Source organism: Alosa alosa, chromosome 4, assembly GCF_017589495.1.
Source record: "Alosa alosa isolate M-15738 ecotype Scorff River chromosome 4, AALO_Geno_1.1, whole genome shotgun sequence".
NCBI lineage: Eukaryota > Metazoa > Chordata > Actinopteri > Clupeiformes > Clupeidae > Alosa > Alosa alosa.
In genome coordinates, this window is record NC_063192.1 from 7,775,672 (window position 1) to 7,802,057 (window position 26,386).

The window sequence follows — 26,386 nt, forward strand, 5'->3', positions numbered from 1 at the left end:
CACACACACTGGTACTCATACTCGGCGTTGGTCAGGCAGGTGCCCTGGTTGAGGCACGGCCGGCGCTCACAGGGGCTGCCGTCGCGGCACTGAGCAATGCCCCGGCTCTCTGTGAAACTGTACGACAGGTCTACCTTCTTCCCATTGATCATTACCTACAAACACAAACACATATTTACACCACACACACACATACACACACACTCACACACATATTGACGTGTGAGACATGAGACATTGTACATACACACAAACACATGTTGCCAGAAAAATGTACTGTACTGTATGTATGAGTCACACAAATGGTTTATAACCTGGCTGAGTGTGAAGTACCCACCTCTCCAATGCAGCCCTGGAACAGCATGCTGATGTTAGCTGGCTTGGGCAGGATGTCCATGCTGGGGACGCCCCCCAGGAACATGGGCGTGTGGATGTTGAGGCCCTGGGACTTGCCCGGCGAGGCGCGCTTGATCTCCCGCTCCTCGTCCACCTTCAGAGAGCCGTCCTTGTTGAGCCGCCCGGCCGCCACGCGGTGCCACTCTCCCAAAGTCACCGGCTCCTGGCTCCGCAACACCGCCTGGCCTGTCAATCACGATACATCACCATGGTTACGCGCATACAGGTGTCATCGCATATCTCTCCTGTGGTGATTTGACTCTTACAGCGCCCTCCACATTTATTACCACCCTTAGTAAAGATGAGTATAGTAAACTGTACTTTTTAATGTTGATGTTTTTATAATATTATAATATCAAAATATTATTATGATAATATAAGTCGCTTTGGAAAAAATGGTCTGCTATGAACCATAAACATAAGGACGAGTGTCTATCTCGCCCTTACACACAGTGAGGAGGATGGTAAGAGAGGCCCTAAGGATCAATGTTGGAGATTAAAGTAGCATCTTGGGGCCACCAAGTATAAAAAATATATATCAGAAGTGATTTAAAAAGCCTTTCTTGTCATTTACCATAACTAATGTAAGTTACTTGAAGTGCTAAATTTGCTTTGCTTGGAATTGTGTTGGAATGGTCTGATGAAAAGATAATTCAGCTATTTGCCCACAAACATTCAATGTGGGTTTGGCGTACAAAGAAGAATGACTATGCTGAAATGAAACCAATGCCTAATAAGTATGATGGAGGGTCTTTGATCTTCTGGGCTGTTTTAAATCCAAAGGCCCTGGGAACCTCATTATGGTCCATGGTATCATGAACTCCATGAAAGTCTTGGGCATTTTAAATCAAAATGTGGATACCTCTGCCAAGACACTAAAAGGGCTCATGATTGGATAATTTTATTTGTTCACCACCACAGCTGCATCTGTCTGAAAAACATTTCTCAATGTCTGACATGGCAGTAGTTTCAGACAGTTCATACTCTACCTCATATTTTATCTTTCTTCATTTCTCACCCATTAATTAACCTCAATTTAAATTCCCTCAAATCACAATCACAATCACATGTGAAAAGAAAAATCTGACTTAATAGTCCCTACATTAATCATGTGAGACTTTACCTTGTACAAACTCATATCTCATCTGAATCATGTGAGACTGTGGTGTGGTTGCTGATCGCTGATATTTGGTGTGCCTGTGGTATGTTGCTCATATCTCACCTGAATCATGTGAGATCTCACCTGGTATGTTGCTGATATCTCACCTGAATCATGTGAGACCTCATCTGTGCTCATATCTCACCTGAATCATGTGAGACCTCACCTGTGCTCATATCTCACCTGAGCCCAGCTCGTATCTGAACTCCACGTGACCGCCCACCATGGACACAGCCACAAAGTCCTCAGTCTTCATCTTCTTGCCCCCGCAGAAGAACATGAGGCCGTCGGGCGCCGTGGGCTTGAACTCCAGTTCCACCCGCAGGTCGTTGTGGATGTTGGTCAGGGGCGGGTAGGCGATGTAGGAGTCGCTGTTCACAAACCGGGGAACGGTCACCAGCGTGCCTGTCCAGAACACACAGAACAGAACAGAGGCGTTCAAGCCACGGCACAGCAATCTGCACAGCACCTCGCTCCTGCAAGAGGGAAAGCAGGATAGTACACTGCCCTGACTCACTGAGGTTGAACGTCCATGGAATGACAGAGCAAGACAGCGAGAGAGAGAGAGAGAGAGAGAGAGAGAGAGAGAGAGAGAGAGAGAGAGAGAGAGAGAGAGAGAGAGGCATCCGAATGGCTGAGAGTATTCCACTGGATGGGCACTGCCGGGAGGGGGGGGGGTTGAATATGGATATGGAGGAGGGCCTTACCCTGCATGCACTTGTCTCCTGACTTGCCCAGATGGCAGCGGCAGTCGTAACCCAGCCCGTTGGACCTGGTGATGCAGGTGGCGTCAGGGCCACAGGCCTCTGGATAAACAAAGAATTGAACCACACACAGATCATGAACTTACTATGGATGGATCATGGTCAGTATGTATTTTGGTGTAGGCTTGTGTGTGTGTGTGTGTGTGTGTGTGTGTGTGTGTGTGTGTGTGTGTGTGTGTGTGTGTGTGTGTGTGTGTGTGTGTGTGTGTGTGTGTGTGTGTGTGTGTGTGTGTAATTTACCTGTGTGACAGTGCAAGGAAGCATGATGTTGGCAATTGCTGCCTTTGAACCCACGTGGGCAAGTGCATTTATACAGGCTGGCGTTGGAATCATGGCAAACTCCACCGTTCTGCAAACATTATCAACATCACTTCATCATCATCATCATCATCATCATCATCTTTACAGAGGAGCATTTATAAAATATATCAACACATTATCATCACCATTAGGAACATATTAGTTTTCACAATGGCAGCAGTATCACTACCATGTCTTTGACTGTGTGTTTCCATGTGATAGAATCTAGAAGTCTTAATGTGTGTGTGTGTGTGTGTGTGTGTGTGTGTGTGTGTGTGTGTGTGTGTGTTTGTTTGTCCATAATAACCTGGCAGGGTTGGTCTTCGCAGGTGGGGCAGTTGGAGACGCCGGTGGAGCTGCGGTCCAAGTCTTTAAAGATCACTTCCTCCCCCTGCAGAATCAACTGACGGATACAACCTGGATACGTGAACACACAGACACAAACACACACACAGACAAACAGATTAAAAGGCATTCCATGTCAAATAGTAAACTTTGGCATACATACAGTAGACACAGAGAGAGAGAGAAGCTGCCAGAGATACACACAGAGCTCTCTTACCCACAAAGCCTGTCTTAAGATCAGCTGTTTTGGCCAGCTGGCTGTAGTTCGGGTAGCCACCAACATGCAGGTCCTCATTTAGATCCAGACCCTGGAACTTGCCCTAGACACACGTCAAACACAAATACATGTTACACCAACAGATCAGGCAACTAATGAAGCTCCACAAATGTGGAGTGCTATATTTAAAAGTGGCTAACTACGGATAGTAGATTCTCTCTCGATTATGTGTGTGTGTGTGTATGTGTGTGTGCGTGTGTGCATGTGTTCAGAGTTACCTGTGAGCTGCCGTTGATGGCCGGTTCTCCGTCCACGATGAGGGTGCCCAGCGTGTGGTTGCGCAGCAGCTCAATCGTGTGGAACTCGCCCAGTCGGATGGGAGTCGGGTAGCGGATGTGACCCATGCCTGAGCCCACATCAAACCTACACACACACACACACACACACACACACACACACACACACACACACACACACACACACACACACACACACACACACACACACACACACATATCTCAGCAATGAGGTGCATGTTTTTCTGTGTATGTGACAGCAATAGATTTTGGAGAGAGAGAGAGAGAGAGAGAGAGAGAGAGAGAGAGAGAGAGAGAGAGAGAGAGAGAGAGAGAGACGCACCTGAATTCTGGCCGTCCTCCCACCAGCCCCAGAGAGATGAAGTCGGCCCCAGTGGTCCTCTTCTGGCCATTATAGAGGATCATTCCTGATGGACCAACGAGACACTGAGTCACAAACAGGAAGTCTCTGTCGTACAGGAAGAGGCTGCATGCTGTAGAATGGCTAATCTCAGACTACACAGGGGAAAGGGTACTGATGTCCGATGCCTGGACACATGCTCTGGGGTTCATGCTGATCTGGGGCCAGTCGGTCCCTGCTTGCTCTCTCACATGGCTGCATGTCTGCTGCTGGGCACATGCTCCGCAGGCGCTGCCCAATCAGTGCCATGTAGGGTAGGGGGTTGGAGTCACATGACCAATGTGAAACTGCATGCTTCCTCTCACATCACTGCAGGCAACTGTGGCCACACACAACACCTGTTTCCTCTGACCACTCCCTGCTCTATCTCTCTCTCCCAGCCCTCTCCACTACTAGGGTTCCTTTTCTTTCTTTTCTTTCTTTCTTTCTTTCTTTCTTTCTTTCTTCCTTCCTTCCTTAGCCACCACATACATATGACATCATGCATCGTATCAAGACACACTTGGCCTGTTGAAGTTCAGCCATGCTCATCTAACTGTACCACTTCATCCCTCTTTCATACAAGATATTGGTTCAACTGAATCACCTCACTTGAATTAAGTCTTGACAGCCTAAACAAGTGTGAGTATGTGATGCTTGCTCATATTCAGACTTCACATGATAAACAATATAATTACGTTGACTGTCACACTGTTCCTGATCATTAAAGGGTCATCTCCCTTTACACTTTATATATATATGTTTTAAATCGGTTGAGACTTGATCTTGGCAAACAATACCACATAATACATTTGCAGCAACAGAGATCTGAGTCTACCATAGGCAAGCCCACTATGGCTAAGCGCATGATCCGTACTGACGAACCCATCTATAGAGCTATGTGCATGTCACATGCTGTCTGACTGCAACAGCGTATGATGCTGGCCGGCTGGCTGGCACCACAGCTGTGAGCATGATGCAGACAGCCCAGTGCAGTGGTAGGAGTGCCTGGACGTCCTGACATACTGAAGGCTTCCCTTCTGCGGCCACTGTGGGACTCGGATGCATGCTACAGGTAAATCTACTATTAGAGTGGAACCATGCACTGGCATCACATAGGAGATAGATAGATAGATAGACAGATCTACAGAAAGATATGCAGGTAGATGCGAGATCTAGAAGATCATTGTTGAATCGTCAAACCCAGCAACCACCCCCCCCCCCTTTTTTCAAAAACTGCAGTCTGGTAATAAACACACAGACACACACACACTGCAGTACAGTACCACTGTGCACATTACAGTAGCTTCACACACACACACACACACACACGCCACACACACACACACACACACACACACACACACACACACACACACACACACACACACACATTCTGTAGACACTCACACACACCACCAGGACTCACCAGCATACAGCAGGAGACCTGCGCCCCCCCCAGGACACAGACAAAAGAGGAACATGGACAGGAGGTGAAGAAAAGTCAAACATGACAATGAACAAAACACTAAACAGCAAACCAAACACACACCTGAACAGGTAACAGTACCGAGCAAAGCCCCAGCGGAGGCCATAGCACTGATACAGCAGAACTAGAAGGAACAGTACTGGTTACACGTATTGCTGTATTGCTACTACTGCCACCAGCACCAGTAAAAGAAAGTATGGATGAAGCACTATGTTGAAGAAAACGACATTTGTATCAGAGTATGTCTGTATCTGTGTGAATGTGTAAGGGTGTGTGAGGAAGTCGGCATGCATGCCCATGACTGTGGTGTGTGAGTGTGTGGGAGAGGGTGTTATGTTGTGTTATGTGTGGTATGTGTGTGTTATGAGTGTGTGAGTGAGTGTGAAACTGTTTTCTTACCATCAACATTGTCGGGTCTGAAAGTGATCTTGATGCTGAAGGATTTGTAGGCGTTCTTGATGGTGGGAAGCGTCAGGTAGGAGAGAGGCTCCTGAGTGAAGTAAGGCATTACCCTCTCTGAAAACACACACACACACACACACACACACACACACACGCTCACGCGCACACGCACACACACACACACACACACACACACACCGACTTTAGTTCACATCAGGAGCATAGGAGGAGCACTGAACGAATACTGTGTTTATTTTCAGAAGCATGTTGAAGATGGAGTCACCCCTGCCAGAGCTAATTTGCGCTGAGTTTGTGTCTTGGCTGTGCTGACGGGCGTTCATCTCTATAAATACATCAGACAGACAGACAGATAGAGGCTCCTCAGCTGCTGCTGCTACAGCAGTCCTCCCTCCTCACACAGCATCGCGCTCCTGCAGAGGACCTTAATCCTCTCATCCCCATGGGGATCAATAAAGTATCTATCTATCTATCTATCTATCTATCTATCTATCTATCTATCTATCTATCTATCTATCTATCTATCTATCTATCTCATGCTGTCACTCTGGGGTCTGTGTGATAGAGGTGTCTGTAGGAAGGTGTGTGTGTGTGTGTGTGTGTGTGTGTGTGTGTGTGTGTGTGTGTGTGTGTGTGTGTGTGTGTGTGTATGTCTGTGTTTATGAAACTAGAAGAGAAGGAGTGTGTGTGTGTGTGTGTGTGTGTGTGTGTGTGTGTGTGTGTGTATGTGACAGTTCTCACCATGCACAGTGAGGTTGGTGAAGGCCTGTACTTTGCCCTGCTTGTTGGCGGCGGTGCAGACATAGGTGCCCGAGTCCTCGTGGTTGACAGAGGGCACGGTGAGGGCATGACCCACTTGGAAACACTTCCCTGGCAGCTCTGTGTCCAGCTGCACACAAAGCACAAATAACACATCAGAGGGCAGAGCCACTTATGTGCGTAAGTGAGTGTGTGTGTGTGTGTGTGTGTGTGTGTGTGTGTGTGTGTGTGTGTGTGTGTGTGTGTGTGTGTGTGTGTGTGTGTGTGAGAGTATGGGGGCTCACCTTAGACCATGTGATCTGTGGCGTGGGGTACCCGGTTGCCACACAGGGCAACACCGCGTCCGATCCCCTGGTCACCTCCTTGGTCTCTGGCTGGGCAGCAATCTGGGGCAGGGCTTCAGAGAGGACGCAAAACAATATACTCAGAAAACAACACACCACAAGACAGTACAACTGCTACACACAAGCAGGATGAATCCCTCTGAACTTAGTCCACTGGATAAAGTTAACATCAGCTGAAGCAAAGGCCATGAGACCTGACGAACTAACGCTGCACTCTCAGCATTAGAGGGCGATCACATTAGCCAGCGGCAAGCGGCAGGTTTCTTATTGTTGTTTATGGTTCAGCAGAGGAACGGTGGCAACGCTGGCGTAACACTAGCATTGAACAAACAGAGCGTTGAACTTGGTTCAACTTTCAAAGCACAACGCGAGCGTATTCAATTGACAAACCATTTGTGTTGCTTAGGAACGAGATAAAACTTAATATGGTCTGAGCGTTGTTTTACGTTTGCCGCTGCCGCTTGCCGCTGGCTGATGTGATCCCCGCCTTATTGTTGAGAAGCCAGCAGAACGTACAGAGATACTGTCACTGACCACTGAGACACACATACAGACATACTGACCCATATAGAGATGCACATGTCCAGCTTTAAGAGACATGCATAGTATGACACATGCATACCCATATGCACAACATATCTTGCAACTGAGCTCGGAAAGCAGAGCAGAAGTACCAGAATGAGACATACCGGTATGCAGAGAAAAGGAGTGTGTGTGTGTGTGTGTGTCTTTATCTGTGTATTTTGTGTGTGTGTTGTGTGTGTGTGCGCTTGTGTGTGTGTGTGTGTGTGAATATCTGAGCAATTAATGCATCTGCTAAATGTGTGTCTTCACTTATGATGATTTGTATAAGTAAAATGTGTGTGCGTGACTGAGCTGTCTGCTGCACTGCACTCACACTGGACGTTGAGCACCACCTGCGACTGCACCGATCCCACGTCGTTGGTGGCCGTGCAGCGGTACTGGCCTCCGTCGCCATCAGAGACGGGCGCAATGCGCAGCATGCCGCCCTTCAGCTGGGCGTGAGCGGGCAGTGCCCCGCCCACCTTGCTCCAGCGCAGCATGGGCGGGGGATGACCCTCGGCCTGGCACTCAAATTCCACCATGCTGCCCACCATCACCGTCTGCACCGACGTCCGCACGTTTATCATCACCTTAGGCAGAGCTGCACGCGCGCACACACACACACACACACACACACACACACACACACACACACACACATACACACATGCGTGCAGCACACACAAGCACACATGCGCGCATGCATGCATCCACATGTACACAAAACATACATGCACATATACACATGCATACATAAACAGACAACACAAACAAACATACACACAGACAACAGATGTAGAAATTTAGCTCTTTGCTCTTTGCTCTGGTACTCTATGTAATATGTGGATTGACATGATGTACTATTGGTGCTTGATGTGCTATTCTTTGGATTTAGTATTTGGATGAGAATGTGTGAGACAGTCTGTATGTGTGTTTATGTTTGTGAGTGTGAGTGTGTGTATGTGTATGTGTATGTGTATGTGTATGTGTGTATGTGTATGTGTGTGTGTGTGTGTGTGTGTGTGTGTGTGTGTGTGTGTGTGTGTGTGTGTGTGTGTGTGTGTGTGTGTGTGTGTGTGTGTATGTGTATGTGTATGTGTGTGTATGTGTGTATGTGTGTATGTGTGTATGTGTGTATGTGTGTGTGTGTAGAAAGCTGACCTTGAATGGAGAGTTTGGCATTGTCCTGGGCCTGGCCAAATGCACTGATGGCTCTGCAGATGTAGGTGCCTTCGTTACTGTGCTCCAGATTCTCAATCCTGAAACACGGCAAAAGCACACACACACATATCAATATGAAAGCCACTGTACCCAATCAGCTTTAAAACCAGCTGCCCCAATCACACAGTGTTGAACAGAAACAAACAACAACAACAACACTTTCCTCAACACTCAAAGCGCTTCACATGGAAAGGGGGACCTCACTAACCACGACCAATGTGTAGCACCCACACCCACACACACACACACACACACACACACACAGTCATACACACACTCACCTCAGCACGCCATCCTTGACATGGTGGTTTGGAGGCAGGTCCCCTCCCTCCTTGAGCCACTGCAGGCGAATGCCCTGGCCCCCAATGGCCGCACATGTGAATTCCACCGCCGAACCCAGAGCACGCATCTCCACCTTAGGGGCGACACGCACCACCAGGGGAGCTGCAGAAACACACACACACACACACACACACACACACACACACACACACACACACACACACACACACACACAGGCACACACACACACACATACATACATTCATATATGCAGTCAGAAATGCATATGCATATATCACTGTCAGACCACCAGTAAAAAGCAACCCTTTCACATTGGGCTGGCGGTCACTTACACTGCACGATGACATTAGCCGTAGTCTTGCTGTGGCCCACGCTGTTGCTAGCCACGCACTCGTAGGAGCCGGCGTCATCCGGCGAGGCCAGGTTGATTTGGAGCGTGCCGTCGCGTTGCTCGGCCCGAGCAGGCAGTGTGCCGTTGAGCTTCCTCCAGTGGTAACGCAGCGGAGGGGTTCCGTGGGCCAGACACTGCAGCCGGATGACCTCTCCTATGCGCACGCGCACATCGTCGGGCAGTGTGGTGGCATACGGAGGGGCTGGGGACAGACAGGGAGGCTGTTAGGCAACGTGGCGGAGGGGGGTTGGGGTGACTCATACACAGCAGGGATGCTACAGTGGTCAGTGGCTTTGGAGAGGAACATGCAATGAAGTGCTAAAAAAAGGCAGTTTTTCCATGAGATGATCGACCTGGCCTCTTAACTCACAACCCATGTCAACGTCTATCAATGTCTAAGAGTCAGTAAAGCAATGTGTCTCTACTCAGTGTGAGTCACGAATGATCTAATGACAGATCTAATAACCGGTCTTATGTCCTGTTATTTCATGCTGTAATTGGCCACAGATTCCTGGCGGCTGACTCACTTTCCACGTCCAGAGCGACGGTGACCTCACTGGTGCCCAGTGGGTTGGTGGCGTTGCAGATGTACTCTCCGGAGTCCTGCCGGCCGACGTTGGGCAGCACGAGGCTACCGTTCACCAGCTGGTGGCGCCAAGGCAGGGGGGCGCGCAGTTTGGACCAGGAGATAGAGGGCGTAGGGAAACCTGAGAGGGACACACCCAGCATTTTCATTTTACCAACCTGATTTACCCATGGGTACAAATAAGGCAACCTGAACCTGGACCTGAACCTGAACCTCATACACTACTCATACGCAACTCATACACAACTCATACACGACTCCACTATGATTCAGCAATATGACTGACATTGCCTTTTCCATGTATTGCCTTAGAGCTCGCTCAATGGGGTTCAGGGCTGAGGCTCTGTAAACTGCTATCAAAACTATTTTAGTTTTTATTGGCACTGTATATAAAAATAACTGAACTTAATTCAGTTTACTCCGTCCAATGTCACCTAAAATCTATACTTAAGATGCAGTGTCAGTGTCTTTCTATGAATTGACGCTAAAATGGTAGACAGACCTCGACACTCCCTCGACACAACAAAGGCTCTCTTAGACACCTGACAGAGACTATAGCTGAGACAGTAGTATAGTACACATTAAAGGGCTTTTTCATTATTATGTCAATATTACATCAAAATAAAACCCTCCGATCCCCTGGACTGTGGGAAACTGAGGAAGTATTATGTATGAAGGTTAAAGGTCTGGTAGTGTTTAGGCCAAACAGGTGCACATACCTTGGGCGTGGCAGCGCAGGATGGCCGTCTGGCCCTCTACCACCACCATCAGGGGCTCCTGGACAGAGGCACGGGGGGCCATCGGCGCCTGGGGTCCCCCTTCCACACGCACCTCGACCCGCGTCTCCGTGGTGCCCTGGCTATTCTGGGCCACACACACATAGGTGCCACTGTCCTCCGGCCGCGCCACCAGGACCTGCAGAGATATCAAACTAAAACTCACACCAAGGCATCAGACCTTAGATGTTACATTACTTTAATCTATCAGACTATATTAGTCTAAAAGACTAGATTAAACTGACTGAAAATGAATCCTTCACCTCATCCTGCCAACCGTCAGACAACACCTGGACTCACATCACTTCACATACAGACCCAGACGAGGTACGGAGGACACAGTGACATGCCTTCTCCATTCCATCCTTCAACACCTACAGACACCTGGCAGTTTTGCTTCAGTCCTTTTCATTGACTTCAGCTCCGCTTTCAACACAATCCAACGTCACCAGCTCATCAAGAAATCACATCACCTCAACACCCCCACCCCCACCTCTCATCCATTGGATCCATAAATTCCTCAGCAACAGACCTCAGACCATGAGAATTGGCTCAACAACATCATCAGCCATCATCACCAACACCGGAGCCCCCCAGGAATGTGTTCTCAGCCCCTTCCTCTACACCCTGTACACTAGACTTGTAGTCAAGACTGCCTAAACCGAGACCAAGACGAGACCAAGGCCAAGACAGACTGAGTCAAGACCAAGACAAAGTCGAGACGAGACCGAGACGAGATCAAGACCAAAAAAAAAAAAACTTGCATTTTGCAGAATGCTTCTTTCTTGCCCCTGGACTGCAAATTTCTTTATGTTCCGTGAATGCAAATGTAATGATGGCGGAATTCGCTGACATTATTATTACTAGGTCTGACTGAGACTGACAGCTACGACGTAAACCTAACGTTTCACGCTGGCTACACTTGCGTCTTTTGATTGGATGAGTGCCAGTTTCTTAATCACAACAAAATATATGTATGTCATTGATTGGTTGCATTTGAAAGGTTGCATTTGAAGGGCGTGAAAGGCGAAATAATTTAATGTTGCATTATCGAATGTTATGTTTTGTATCATGGACATTATTTGTTGCAAATCTCCCGACCACTATGTCGACCTGAGACCGCAAGACCAAGACAATGAGACCAAGACAAGACCGAGGGATCAGAGACCAAGACAAGACCAAGACCAAAGACGGTCGAGACTGTGACAAGACCGAGACCACGTAAAAGTGGTCTCGAGACCAAGACCGGTCTCGAGACATCCAACTCTACTGTACACCAACGACTGCAATAGCCCATCACCCGTCACTACCTCCTACAAATACGCTGATGACACTGCCAGTTGGATTACTCAACAACAACTCCAACGTACCAGGACTCAATTTCACAGTTTTCACAATGGTGTCAGGACAATTAAAATCACACATATTGCCTCCAAGATAATCAGTCTCTCCACACCCAGCCTTTCAGACATGAATGACACAGCCATCACATGCCTAGCACGTACACAGACCATCCCCTGAATCAATTCTTCACACTTCCCATCCGGCTGCAGATATAGAGCACTGAACTGGACTAAAGCCACTTTCAAAAAAAGCTTTGTTCCCACCGCCATCACAGCACTAAACAAATTGTAAAGCTGCCACCATCACTTCAATACTGTCATGTAGATTTCTGTTTTTCATTTTGACGAATGTGGATGTCTTAATGTGATGTGATTTTTGGTGTTGAATGGGTATGGGATATATGTTACTTGTTATTTTGGTGTTGGATGGAAAATATGTCATGGGATATATGTTGCCTTGTTGGATATGTCATGGGTTGGGATGTATGTGTGGATGGAAAATATGTCACATGGGTGGATGGGATGGATGGGATGTATGTGAGCTATATGTCACCTGGGATGTGTTATGTTGCCTGATGAGCTATATGTCACATGGGTGGATGGGATGTATGTGTTATGTGCCTGATGTGTGGATGAGCTATATGTCACATGGGTGGATGGGATGTATGTGTTATGTGTTACAAGTGAAATGTTTTTTCTATGGAGTGCCAGTGCTATGGGACATGTAATGGAAAACGTGTGGAAATGATGATCCCTATGGGACGATAAAGACTCTCTCCATCTATCCACCTCCTACTGCCCATTTGCCCAGTTGCCCACCCCTCCCTGCTTTGCCCAGTTGCCCACCCCTCCAAAAACCCACACACCTGCATGACATCTTAGACAAGACCTCCTTTCAACCACTTGGCCATCTTCCCAATGCCCACCCATGTCCACCATGCCCAACTGCCCACCCGTGTCCACCATGCCCAACTGCCCACCCGTGTCCACCATACCCAGACCCACCCACCTGCATGACGGCGTTGGACTCCATGGGCACGGGGCTGCTGATGAGTGTTCTGCGGGCGCTGTCCAGCCGGTGCCAGGACACAGTGGCGCGGGGCTCTCCGGACGCCTGGCACTCCAGGTTGATGGGGTCGCCCACCCTCACCCGCACCGGGCCAGCTGGGGTCACCACGGCTCGGGGCGACTCTGACCAACAGCACAACAGAGGCAATCATAAACAAGGGGGCCACTGAAGAGTTGTATTGAGTTTGATCACACTGAGCATTTATTTTTTTATTCTGACAGACTAGAGTCATTTTGGGAATGCCTGTGGAATTCAAACAGTTAAGGGCCGTTCACTCCAAGTACGAAAACTACATAACACAAGTACGAAAACTACATAACAATAACTGAAAGTGAATGTTTATATAGTTTATGTGTGGACTTGTCATCATATTAGCCAGAGTGATCATTTGTTGTCATCATCGTTATAGTTATCATCCGTGGTGTGAATGGCTCTATATTCAGAGTTATCCACGTCTTGTCATGTCATCTGCAAGCCTTTAATCAAGTCACTGGCTGAGCTGAGGTGTGTGTGTGTGTGTGTGTGTGTGTGTGTGTGTGTGTGTGTGTGTGTGTATCCTGCTTTAAAGGTGATGTTACCTTTGATGATAAGCGAGACAATGCTGTGTGTGATGCCAAACAGATTGCTGGCCACACAGCGGAAGGTGCCCTGGTTGCTGGGGTTGACGTTCACTATGGTGATGACGGAGCCGTCTGAGCTGACCTTTGCATTATCTGAAGTGACAAGCAAATAAATAAATCACTGGCAAACATAAACACAAAACATACACAACAAATACACTTAACTCCAACATTTTTTAGATTAGATTAGATTCAACTGTATTGTCATTTAGCAGAGTACAGTACAGAGCCAATGAAATGCAGTTGACATCCAACCAGAAGCGCAAAGAAGCATTAATACCAAGTGCAGGTAGAGTACAGTATGGTTGTGTATACAATGTATGTGTATACAAAAGGGACATCTTGTCCCTTTACCTCTGGGTTAGGGTTTGACTGTAAAGTCAAAGGGAAGTAAAGGTGAACATGAAGCTAAATGACTTGGGGAATTAAGTGTGGACTAGGGTGTGCTATTGGAAATAAGCATGCTATTACTAACAGGGTGTGTCACAGAGATTAGAAACCCGACTTCTGAAAAGTAAAAGTCCCACCAAGTATTTGTTCCAACCATTCAGTAAAAAAACAGCTGATTCTAAACAGGCTCAACTCTTCAGCCAGGTAGATGAGCTAATTAGTGAAATCACCTGGTTTATGTGGAGATGTAGAACCAATACATGGTAAGACGTTTACCTTCTGAAGCCTGAGGTGCGTTCAAATTTGCAAGCACAGGCGAACGTTTGTGAGAGTTTGCAAACAGGTTTCTGTCTGCCTTGAGTTTTTGGCAAACGTTTGCAAACACTCGTCTGAGGAGGTAGTTCTCCGTGACCATTTAGTGGAGCTGGACATGAGCTGGACAAAGTGTTACCGTTACAATTGATGAGAGAAAACATGTTTGCCAGGAACGTTCACCACTGTTTGCCAAATAATAAAATAAAATCTCAGGTGTGTGAGGGTAAACGGTGATCTGAAGGTGGGGAAGTTACCTGGCAGTGGCTGGTTGTTGGACAGTTTCCACTCCAGGCGTACAGGTTGGGCTCCACTGTAGACTCGGCACCTGAACGTGGCCGACTCGCCCAGCTTGACCGCCACGCTGTGGGGCTCGATGGAGATGATGGGACTCTGGAGACCTGCTTACAGCCACAACACACACATATACACACGCATGCACACATGCACACACACACACGCGCACACGCACACGCACATGCACACGCACACACGCACATACACACACACACACACACACACACACACACACACACACACACGGGCCTGGGTTATTAAGGACGTACAAACAGGGTTATTGGCTTGGTGATGTGTGTAGAGGGAGTATGGTGATAATGAATGTGATATTTAGGTAATGAATGAGTGCATTATTATGGAGTTGAAGATGTGAGCCATAATGAGCTACAGTGTGTTTGTGCTTGAGTCAATGAGATAATTACTCAATGAAAAACTAATTGCTACAATATGGAGTGACTCATTCCCTGTTTATGTGCTGGGTTATTTGAAACCGTACAAAGCAGTAGTGAGAGAGTGAGTGTTTCTGTGTCACTGTGGAGCTGCAAATAAGTAAGTGCTGAGAGATGACTGACTGGTGTCTAAATGGGGAATTATTATGTCATGGGAAATGAATGAAATATGCTCCATTACTGAGGCTTCTGACAAGTTGTTAGTAAGGAGTACTGTGTTATTTGGGCAGTCTGAGGGTTGTGGGGGGGAGGGCTGAGAACGGGTCTTACGGGAGGCGCTGGACGTGACAGATACAGACACGGCCGCCTGCCGTAGCCCAGAGCCACCGTTCGCCCGGCAGATGTACTCCCCAGAGTCAGCCTCTGATGCCTGCATGATTAGCAGCTGTGTTCCCAGGACCTACACATGCACACACACACACACACACACACACACACACACACACACACACACACACACACACACACACACACACACACACACACACACACACACACACACACACACACACACACACACACACACACACACACACACACACACACACACACACACACACACACACACACCGCACCATTTCAGTGATTTCTACTTTTACATACATTAAACAATGCAAAAGGTTTTATGGTGTAAATAAGCTGCAGCAGTAGTAAGTGTGTGTTTGAGGGCTGAAGTTCACACCAGGTGATTTGAGGACAGGTAGCCTGTGGCTCTCTGCCATGTGACAGGGGGAGGAGGGTTGCCAGGGACGACGCAGTTCAGCTCCAGAGTCTCCCCCTCGGCCACCGAAGCGATGGAAGGCTGGATGGTGATCTCCTGGGAGACCTGAGAGTTGTCCGCTACACACACACACACACAAATGGATGAGTCCCACATTCTGTAATCTTCAGTAGTCTACACATACATGTACACTTACAAAATTCTACACAACTACAGAATTCCTATACTACTGTACATGGACACAGCTCTGAGAGTGTCCTCTAACCTCTGGTCACTGTGACCTCGATGCGAGCCTCTGAGGAGCCGATGGCATTGGTGCCCACGCAGAGGTAGGTGCCGGAGTCTGCCGGCCTGATGTTGGGGATGAGCAGGGTGCCGATGTCCGTGCGCTCCATACGAGCCTGCAAAGCACAGGCGAGTCAGACGAGGTGCCTTATCCACAAAGTCGATATTTACATACTTACCTACGGAGAGACTAGCTCGCCCGCACGGCACACTGCTCACACACACATCGCACAACGTCGCACACCACAGCAGCATGGAGCAGAGCAGCTCAAACATCTCATGCAAGACGATACATATTAAGGCTTTGGCTCTAGCACCAGATGCTGGGAGAACAGTAGAGTTTGACTATGAGCGTGTAAAACAAATGCATTTGATCAGCTTCAAGCTTCACACTTCATCTATGCTACTGTGCTCTAGAGTCTAGACTACACCATCCTATGACCAAAGTGAGGCCAGTATGTGTTTATGGGAGATATAGCTCAGAAGTAGGTAGCTTAGCTCATAAGGTAGAAGTCATCTAATAAGCAGTCCCTTTGGAAGTCTGCATAGCCAAAAGATACTATCATTCAAAATGGATCAAAACGAAGACATCTGCTCATTCAAACAAATATGTATTGAGACGTATGGGATATGGGAAATGTATTGAGACGTATGAGATATGTATTGAGACGTATGGGATATATATTGAGACGTATGTCCTGGCTCTAATATACCATTACTGAGAATGAATTCTTGGATTCTGGCTTCCCTGTGACTGTAGCTCCTTACTCAAAGACCACATTCAGCATTTTATTATCAACTGACTAGAGCAACTTCTTCAGTGTATTTCCCTCCAAGATCTGGCCGAGTAAGCCATTTTTTGTTTAGTTGTTGTTTTGCCAGCATCTGGTTTAATCACTCTGAAATAATGAATTAAGCCAATTATCGGTGTGGCCTGAAGAGGGTGCTGCCAAGCACTCAGCAGCATCCTCTGCTGCAGACAAGCTTCAGGCCCTCCTGAGCGAAGTTACCATAACAACAGTAACTTCAACGGTAATTACAAGTTAAAAGAGCAACACTGATTTGACATACAATTACACTGATTGGTGTTAATAGGATCGTCATTAGATGATTACAGGATTGCTGTAAATGATTGAGGATGAAATCGTAACAACGTGAAAGCAAGAACAAGGGCTCAATGGGTGGGCCCCTAAACAACAAGCAAAATAGAGCTCCCGTCTCCTTTCTCTGTCTCAGTGGAGCCACTCGGCTCACAGTCACACAGAGCTGCACATCTCCTCCACCAGGAGTCCTATCGGTCTGGTTTAGATCACACATGGCATGTGACACAGACACACACACACACACACACACACACACACACACACACAGTGCACCCAGAGCAAGCATGCTAGGGAGAGTGATAGTGAGTGAGGGGCAGTAGCGTCCAGGAGGTGCAGTGACACCATGCAGACAGCAGATGACAGTAAGGAGGTGTAGGCTACTAAAGAGTAAGGAGAGGTGGCAGCAAAGGACAGAGTGGGTGTAAACAGAGGGGAGGTGCAGTGAAATGGTGAATTGTGGGTAATGGGGGGTGGAGGGAGAGGTCCATAAGAGGGGATGGGGTGTGAGGGGTGCTACGATGCGATGCAAACAGTAGATGAAGAAGGGAGGCAGAATGAGCAAGTGGAGGGAGGAAATTAGGAGTTGGGGATGCGGGGGGGGGGGAGTGGGGGGGGGGCAGAGGGCACAGAGCTGAAGGTGCAGTGAGGAGGTTCAGAGCACTGATGTCACTCACTTCCAACACATGTTGGTTCCAAACTGTGTTGTGTGTGTGGTCAGTAAATATAAAAAACATTATCACACTTATCACGGAGCCTTTTGCTTGTTATGAATTAATTTGACATGAATCAGCAAAACCCTTTTGACCATGCACTTAGTCCACTAGGGGGCGCAATGATCATCAGTAATATGGGATGGGGTGAGTCTGACAAAGGGAGATGTTGGAGGGGTTGAGGGGGTGGACAGACAGATGGACAGACGGACAGACCTGCAGCTCCTCTACTTGTCTCTGTAACACATCGAGACTGTTGCTTTTAAACTGATGGAAACCGTGAGAGGGAATGGCCTGAACACAAAACAGCAAGACAAAAACAAACAAGAGAAATGGTGGAGAACAACAAAGAGACAGACAAAGAGAGAAAGAGAGAATGAGAGAAAAAAAAAGAAGAGGGAGAAAAAGAGAGAGAGAGAGGGAAAGAAAGGAGAAAGTCAAAATACAACCAAACCAAATAGTTGACCAGTAACATAAGCCATAAGCCATAAACCATAAGTCCAGGATGCAGGGTTAGGGTTTTAGGGGTGCGGAGGGGAGGGGGGAGGGGTGGGGTGGGTATCTCACCTGAGGGGGGAGTTCTCCGCCCCTCTTCTTCCAGGTAAGGCCAGGACTGGGCGTGCCACCAGCACGGCAGTACAGACGCAGCGTCTGACCCTCGTGGGCCTCCACACGCTGGGGGCTCACCTGGACCTGAGGCAGACTGGCACCTGAGGTACACACACACACGCACACACACACACAGACACACACACACAAGCACACACACACACACACACACACACACATACACACACACATACACACACACACACACACACATTAGATAACACATTACCAAAAGATTAGAAACAGACTGTTTTAAGAGAGAAGATAGCAGGGCTGTGCAATGAAGGATCTGTCCATTTCACATGTAGGCTAAAGAGGGACGCACTGTGCACGTAGAGGACGCCGCGGGCGGTGTGTTCTCCGTGGATGTTGAGGGCCTTGCAGATGTACTCGCCCTCGTCCGACCGCTCCACAGAGGAGATGGTCAGAACTCCCCCGCGGATGACCGCGCTGGGGCTGATCCGGCCGCCTGGTGGGGCTGAGGGACAGAGGAGGAACTGTTAGAGGAAACACTCTAAATCACCAACACATGAGACGAGGTGGAACTTTCCAGATAAATAATCAGGTCTGAAAGCGCACCTCAGGACATGCGAGTCCCATTAAAAGGTCACCAGCATGTTAACATGCAGGTGGCAAACCACTGCATGACTGGAGGACATATAGGAGAATCTCCCGCAAACGTACAAAAAAAAAGAAAGTATTTTCAGATAAACTTAACAGTGGTACAGTACATGTTTGAGGAACAAACATCAGAGGGGTACCTACTGGCTCAGGTCTAAAGGACTCCAGGAATAAAGGACAGTGTGTGTGTTTGTGTGTGTATGTATGTGTACGTAGGGTGCTGGTGGTGTTCATCTACTGTATACACTCAGTGGCTAGGGTGGGGATTCCAGTGGTGAGGGCTTAGACCAGAGGGTGACCAGACCTTAAAGGAGAATTCCGGTGTTTCTCGAGGTCACCGAGTACTGTCGGTACATCAAAAACCGAAAAACAATCAGTTCTACCCAACTCGAGTTTCTGCAGCCTACAGTGACTTCAAGAAATACAGATCTACAGTATGTGAAAAATAGCAGGAATTCTTCTTTAAGGACTCCAGGCCTTAAGGACAGTGTGTGTGTGTGTGTGTGGTGGTGCTTACCTATCCACTCGATGGCTGGGGTGGGGCTTCCGGTGGCAGTGCAGCGAAGCTCGGCCCGTTGACCCTGCTGGAGCGTCAGGACTGGGGGGTGGACCGTGGCCACAGGCTGGGATCCCTCCACAGCTGCAGCACAACACACACAAGGTTACACATATACATAATCCACACACATCCACACCCTTTCTCTCTCTCACACACACATTATCTCTCTCTCTCCCATAGAGACACACACACACATCCTCTCTCTCATACACAAACTGTTGTTCCATGTGCTTGTATAGGTCTACGTCCCTCAACAGAGTAACTCTACACTAATTACTTACCTTAGATGCAACTATCCATCTGTATTTACTCTCTCCCTCGCGATACTATGCCAGTTTTCATCTTCTCTCTATTGGCTGGAAGATGATCAGTGTTCTTCATCTCTATTCCTGAGCTTGTGATGAGATGCTTGACCTTAAGATTGTGTAGTGTAGTTAAAAATATGAGCATTGGACAGCGACAGTCAATGCCCACTATATAGACTTCTCACAGTTTGTGGGGTATGAGTGTGTGTAGGTTCTTAAAAAAAGAACCTATGGTCTCCTATTTACAAAGTTGGTCATTATGGATGATGCTGCTCTGATGCAATTGTGGTTTTGACAGATTTATAGTGCCTCCTGGCCTTTTTCAGATGTCTGTCCTATGGTAACTGCTGAAACTCAACTTACATGTCTGTGGCTTTAGACTAAAATGTATGCGGTTACCTAATTAGTTTGTGTATGATGTGTGTGTGTGTGTTGTGCCTGGTCATATGCAGTCAATGACAGTACTCAGTGATCACAGGTGAGCCTTAGCGTAGGTATGGAATGCAGGTGCAGATGGATGATGCTTGCGCAACACAGTATGATGTTTGAAGCGTAATGAAGGAAACTCTAGTGCAGATGTGGTGAACATCTGGAGTGATGGGATTTGAGCAGAGTGGGTGAAGGAGGAGAAAGAGGAAGGAGAGGGAACGAGGGAACAGAGAGAGAAAGAAGAGAAGACAGAGGTGGGAAGAGAGATGGGGAAGTGATTAGAGGGTGTATGAGAGGAGGATGGGTGAAGGAAGGGGTGGAACAGGGATGAAGAAGGACAAAAGAAAAAAAGACAGGAAGGGGTGAAGGAAAGGTGAAGAGAAAAAAGAGACAGAAGAGGAAGATGGAGGGAGGGAGAGAGAAGGGAGAGAGTGAGGAGAGAGGGAATGCATGGTGTTAAGAGGGACTCCTCTCTGTTGATGATGAGGGGGTACACTGTCTGAGATCACCGTGACCCTGCGACAGAGGGCTTCTCCATTACAGCTGTGGCAATGCAGGAGCAAAGTGATGATGTCACCCCCCAGAACAATGGCAGCTAAACTTCAAATTCTAACTTATAGTGGTAGTTGGCCGATCCAATTTTTCCGTAATGATTTCCGTAATGATGAGCCTAAATCAATCAGTGGAATGGCTGACATTATAAAACATGGCATTAAAAAAAGTAATTAATGGCAAATTTATATAAAATAAATATGTATCATACTTCATGGCACATGAGTCACAATATCAGCTTTTTTACCGATTCTTTGAATTAATGATTCTTGATAGCTTCATGGAGATTGCTTTTCATAAAGATTGGTTTCCAACGCAGTTTGGAACAAGTTTGAAACAAGCAGCATTGTTGTAAGGGATCGATGACGTCACACTTTGGCTCTCCATTTCAGCTGTGATTCACTGCTCCCATTTGTAAAAATCACACACGCCGCCTCTTGCGAATCGTGGCCAGGGATCTGAATGCAAAGCACTGAGTGCAGGCAGCAGTTTCACAGTACACTAAGCCTTATGCAGAGTCAATTAACCTGAATAGGGAGTGTGAAGGTGCGGGGGGCTGAGTGAGGTAGCATACATACTGTACACGCTACTATGCCTTGAGCCTGAGGGCAGTCAGGGCTGTGTTTCCTAAATGCTGTTTGTGTTTGTGAACTGATGGTGATCTCAACAGAGGAGTCTCCCTCGCCTGAGCACATGCAGCGGTCAGCTCCGCTGGGGCCACTCCAGTCACACACGCACAGCCCTGTGTGTGTGTGTGTGTGTGTGTGTGTGTGTGTGTGTGTGCAGTACGTGAGCAGGACTGGAGTGGCGTGGTCCATGCTGGTGGAGGGAGGTGGTCATGCAGAGGGGTTTTTAAGGAGGGGGGAGGGGTGCATGCAGACTTACGCTTCCTATGGCCTTCAAACATTTCATAGGCTGTGTAAAACATCTGCGTCTGAGACGCTTCTGTGAGAAACACACACACCCACGGGTGAGACCCTCCTGATGCCCACCTGCACGCCCACACACTGTGCCCAGTGCCACCTGATCTCCACCACGTGCCATCGATGCCACATGTAGCAGCTCAAGTCTCGACCGTATCATGGACTGACACTGGTCTTACGTTAGAGGCAATCAGAGGCTGACTCTAGGGTGTCGGGGAGACTCTGCATCTGAGTGTGGATGTATACAGGGAGATGTTAAGGCACCAGGTGGAGATCAGGTGATCCGAAAGAGCCAATCAAAGTTAGACTCCAGACATTAAGACTTACCTGGTGAGGTGCACACCACAGCTCAGAAACACACACACACACACACACACACTCAAACACACAAGCATTCATTTTTAATGGCATAGGCATCATCACATGCAGCCCATGCCTGCTACACACTTACAGACACACACATTCTCTAAACTAGACATTATCATTTAACCCACACACACAACACGCACCTATGTGTGCGTACACACACATACTGTACACACTTATCTCAAACCCCTCCAAAACATATCCATGCACATTTACTCAAGTACATGGAATTATATAACAAGAGCAGAGAATCCAATGAGGAAACAAGAGGGTAGAAAATCCATTGCACACACACACACACACACACACACACACACACACACACAAACACACAAACTGCATGCAGTTAGTAGTAGTAAAAAACATGTCAAAGCTTTACTTGCATGGAGTCCAAACATCCATACATATTTGTTGGATACAGCTTGTGATTCAGTAAAAAGTAAAACACATTGTAAAGTTCCACTGAAGCTGTGCAAACGTTATGGGCACTTGTGAAGGAGTCTCAAACTAACATGTCTGCTGCTATCAGACCTGCTGGGGGTGTTCCAGCTGTGCAACCCCTGTACTTTACAGGGAATGACTGACAATTGACCTGTGTTTGAGTTGAGATGAGACCTTAGACCTGCTGGTTTGCATTTTTTTGTCTGGTCCACTGTATATGCTCTAACAGAGATACTTTAATCAAAAACATTTTAATTTTTTACAGACATTTATACAGACATTTCACAGTTTACATAAATTAAATACACTGGAATATGAAAGTATAAACATTGGTGAAGATTCTCATCTGACAGGAAAGCACCATAGCAACAATCTCCAGAACAATCTATGAGTTCTAAAAAATGTAAAAAAAAAAAAAATAAGATAACGGCTGATAAAAAATCATTTCATTGTTGAAAATTAAGTCTTAGTAGTCATACATAGATGTACCTCGTACCTATAAAATATAAATGTAGCACTATGTGATAACTGCCCTTACAACCCCATCTTAAACAGTGCAGAACATCAAGACAAATCAGAATATATTCACAAAGTGTGACATACATTAAATAGCCAATTAAAAATGATTCCAGTGTTTGTGACAAGCTCATTACAACTGATGTAAACAATTACCTCGAATTACACTTACAGTAGCTATATGTGATTCTTAAATGCAAAAAGCTAATACAAAGTGTGAAGATAAAAAATCAATCAGTGTTTTTTTTTACAAGTATATGATTGTAAAAAAAAGATTTGACATGATATGTAAGTTTTGCTTCAGTCTTGAAGGGCACAGTGGCATTTTTCTTGGAGTAGCAGTAACATCAACACATAATATAAAATGATAAAAAAAAATAGTGACAGGACTAGTCAAACGTACAGTATTATGAAAAAAAAAAGCCATGCCACTGATCTGGGTATCTGGCTATCGGACACACAGCCTCTTATTCTATCATATGAATGTTGGAGCAGGCGGGGACTACAGCACGTCTTTTTTAGAGTTCTCCTCTGCATTGTAGCTTGAATGTTATTCCTCATTTTTGTTAAATCACCTTGGATAAAAGCGTCTGCTAAACGAATAAATGCAAATGTAAAGACCACAGATACAGAGGGAATGCTGGGACTACAGCATGTCTGTACCTCTCTAAAGTCCACAGACACAGGACCCTGCATTTGCATCTGCTGATCTGCCCGGTCCTGTCCAACCATAGCACCTCATAGCACCGTTTTGAAAAACATTCAACAACAACAACAACAACAAAACAGTGACATAATTCAGACAGCAATAACAACAACATTAACCAACTGTTCGTTTTTCCCCTCCGCTTCTTTTTTGTATTTGTTTGGGTTTCCGCAGTGCGGTTCTCTTGCCAGTGTCACCAGGCCCTCCCTGCCCTCTCCGATCTCATCTCCTCACCTGCCCCCCGGAGCACCACAGCCTTCAGGGGAAAGACAGAAGCACCCCACACCCAGCACCGGAGCGCCCCCACAGAGCAGAGGCCCCCAGGAAACCCACACCGGCGTTTTAGCTGAACACCACCAGAGGAAGGCAGCCGAAGAACACACCATTGGATGGGACAGAGCAGAGCCCCACACCAGAGCTGGTGAAGGGGATCACAGCAGAGGCCACAGCTACACCCTTCCACTCTACACCAGAGGTGGAGGGGAGGGAGGGGAGTGGAGGTGCGTGAGGGAGATATGGGGAGGCCCTGGGGTAGGTGGGGTCTGGGGAGCTGAGGGAGCAGGAGTAGGAGAGTGGGAGAGAGGGAATAAGGAGGTGTAACGGGACGAGGCTGAGGAGAACTAATAATAATAATAATCTAATCTACAGCTCCCCTGGGCACCACTCCTCACGAGGCGACTCGAGGGAGGTGGGGGTAAGGAGGTGTTTGGGGCGAGCTGTGTGGGGAATGGAGTAGGGCAGGGACGTTGGTGGTGCAGACACTGGAGCTGGACTTTGAGAGGGACGAGAGAGAGAGAGAGAGAGAGAGGGTTCATGAGGGCCTGGAGATGGGGTTGTGGGAGGGTGAAGATCTCACAAGGCCAGGGTTGTCACCTGAGCCACCGCCTCTAGGATGTGTCAACAGGGGTCTGGGGTCAGGGGCCAGTCTGGCTCCTCATCAGGACCAAACCATGGGCAACTGGGGTCAATCAGGTCAATTCCTGTGCTGCTAGTCATTTTTGAAGGGGAGGGGATTCTGCAGTGGTTTAAACCTCTCTGTAACCTGTGTGCATCAGTGTCATTTCAGATGACTCCCTCTGTGATCGTCCCTTAATGCTTTGATCAGTAACTGCCTACCAGCGGAGCTCCCATAGTCATTTGGCCTATCAATTACTAATAATTATGTTGAATTGAGAGACAGCCCAGTCATAATTCACTTAGATGATTCTTCACAAGCTGTATCATATACTGCTAGTGGAGCAGGTTCCACACAGACACCGTGCCAAGCCCAAGCAGGAGAGAGAGAGAGAGAGAGAGAGAGAGAGAGAGAGATAACAGAAGGATCCTTGGAGGAAGCAGCGAGCAGGGGTTAAAGGTCATTCAGCAGGGAGGGGGATGGTTTGGATGGGCATGGTGTGTAGCAGCATTACAGTTATAACAAGCACTCAGCCAATCAGAGCAGGAGAGAGAGAGAGGTGGAAGAGAGGCTGAGGACAGGCAGGCGCATGCACCAATCAGGGGAGAGCATGGTTGAGGTGGGGGGAGGAGTGCCAGGGCTTGAGGGGACGGGCAGTGGGACAGGCCAATCACGAACCTGGGACAGAGAGGATGGCCGTGCCCTCGTCCATGGCCAGCATATTGGAGCCCGTGCACACGTAGACGCCGGCGTCTTCTGGCTGCACGTTCTGGATGGTCAGGATGCCGTTGAAGTCCATTGCCCGGTTCGGCAGCTTGCCGTTGCCCTTCCGGGTCCAGACTAGTGTGTAGGCTGGCGACTGCAGCGAGAATAAATGTCACACACACACACACATACACAGCATGCCAGTGAGATTATTAGAACTACTCAAGGACAAGTTTGGGAGAGGGGGTTTGAAAAAATAAGGAATGTGACATATAAGTATATGTGATGTACAAGTAACATCGGTAATGTTATATTGCATTATGTAATGGGGAATTGCTAATGCTGTACTTAAGCAAGTGTGTGTGTGTGTGTGTGTGTGTGTGTGTGTGTGTGTGTGTGTGTGTGTGTGTGTGTGTGTGTGTGTGTGTGTGCACATACCTGGCTCTTGGCTGTGCAGATGAAGCTCACATCTGAACCAACTCTGACACTCTGGACTTTGGGCTCCTCAATGAACACCTCGATGGGCTTGGAGGATGCTACACACACAAGATGAGAGAGAGAGAGAGAGAGAGAGAGAGAGAGAGAGAGAGGGAGGAATGGGAAGTGCGTTTGGAGAGAAAAAAAAAAAATCTATGATATTTGTTGCCTCAAGATCACTTCTTACTTTCTTAACAAATCTGCTTCACTTGGCAGAGGTGAAGTGGCCGTCTGCTGCTAACTGCACTCTGGA

At 47.6% G+C, this 26,386-nt stretch overlaps 1 protein-coding gene and 1 long non-coding RNA gene across 11 annotated transcripts in view; one reads left to right on the plus strand and one right to left on the minus strand.

Annotated features, from left to right (window-relative positions):
• Window positions 1-26,386, minus strand: part of hspg2 (heparan sulfate proteoglycan 2) — a 61,412-nt gene that overhangs the window by 8,595 nt on the left and 26,431 nt on the right. For 4 of the 10 annotated variants that reach the window (XM_048241053.1, XM_048241058.1, XM_048241051.1 and 1 more), the window contains 32 exons: window positions 26,095-26,192; window positions 25,630-25,810; window positions 21,990-22,049; window positions 19,777-19,899; window positions 18,964-19,116; window positions 18,597-18,739; window positions 18,246-18,323; window positions 16,197-16,332; window positions 15,893-16,050; window positions 15,481-15,610; window positions 14,722-14,868; window positions 13,721-13,855; window positions 13,083-13,264; window positions 10,674-10,869; window positions 9,896-10,075; window positions 9,310-9,570; window positions 8,956-9,118; window positions 8,615-8,712; window positions 7,788-8,054; window positions 6,830-6,942; window positions 6,528-6,675; window positions 5,766-5,882; window positions 5,307-5,324; window positions 3,821-3,905; window positions 3,460-3,604; window positions 3,182-3,284; window positions 2,927-3,036; window positions 2,560-2,668; window positions 2,263-2,361; window positions 1,739-1,960; window positions 338-582; window positions 1-155 (listed from right to left, as the gene is read on the minus strand). The exon at window positions 1-155 is cut by the window's left edge and continues 17 nt beyond it. In XM_048241053.1, the coding sequence (XP_048097010.1) occupies window positions 1-155; window positions 338-582; window positions 1,739-1,960; window positions 2,263-2,361; window positions 2,560-2,668; window positions 2,927-3,036; window positions 3,182-3,284; window positions 3,460-3,604; window positions 3,821-3,905; window positions 5,307-5,324; window positions 5,766-5,882; window positions 6,528-6,675; window positions 6,830-6,942; window positions 7,788-8,054; window positions 8,615-8,712; window positions 8,956-9,118; window positions 9,310-9,570; window positions 9,896-10,075; window positions 10,674-10,869; window positions 13,083-13,264; window positions 13,721-13,855; window positions 14,722-14,868; window positions 15,481-15,610; window positions 15,893-16,050; window positions 16,197-16,332; window positions 18,246-18,323; window positions 18,597-18,739; window positions 18,964-19,116; window positions 19,777-19,899; window positions 21,990-22,049; window positions 25,630-25,810; window positions 26,095-26,192 (4,558 nt within the window). The remainder of the gene's footprint in view (window positions 156-337; window positions 583-1,738; window positions 1,961-2,262; window positions 2,362-2,559; window positions 2,669-2,926; window positions 3,037-3,181; window positions 3,285-3,459; window positions 3,605-3,820; window positions 3,906-5,306; window positions 5,325-5,765; window positions 5,883-6,527; window positions 6,676-6,829; window positions 6,943-7,787; window positions 8,055-8,614; window positions 8,713-8,955; window positions 9,119-9,309; window positions 9,571-9,895; window positions 10,076-10,673; window positions 10,870-13,082; window positions 13,265-13,720; window positions 13,856-14,721; window positions 14,869-15,480; window positions 15,611-15,892; window positions 16,051-16,196; window positions 16,333-18,245; window positions 18,324-18,596; window positions 18,740-18,963; window positions 19,117-19,776; window positions 19,900-21,989; window positions 22,050-25,629; window positions 25,811-26,094; window positions 26,193-26,386) is intronic. The other 6 variants (XM_048241059.1, XM_048241050.1, XM_048241049.1 and 3 more) reach the window with 5 other exon arrangements.
• Window positions 24,760-25,364, plus strand: LOC125293246. The gene is made up of 2 exons (XR_007193346.1): window positions 24,760-24,865; window positions 25,332-25,364. It is a non-coding gene; the product is annotated as an uncharacterized LOC125293246 (long non-coding RNA).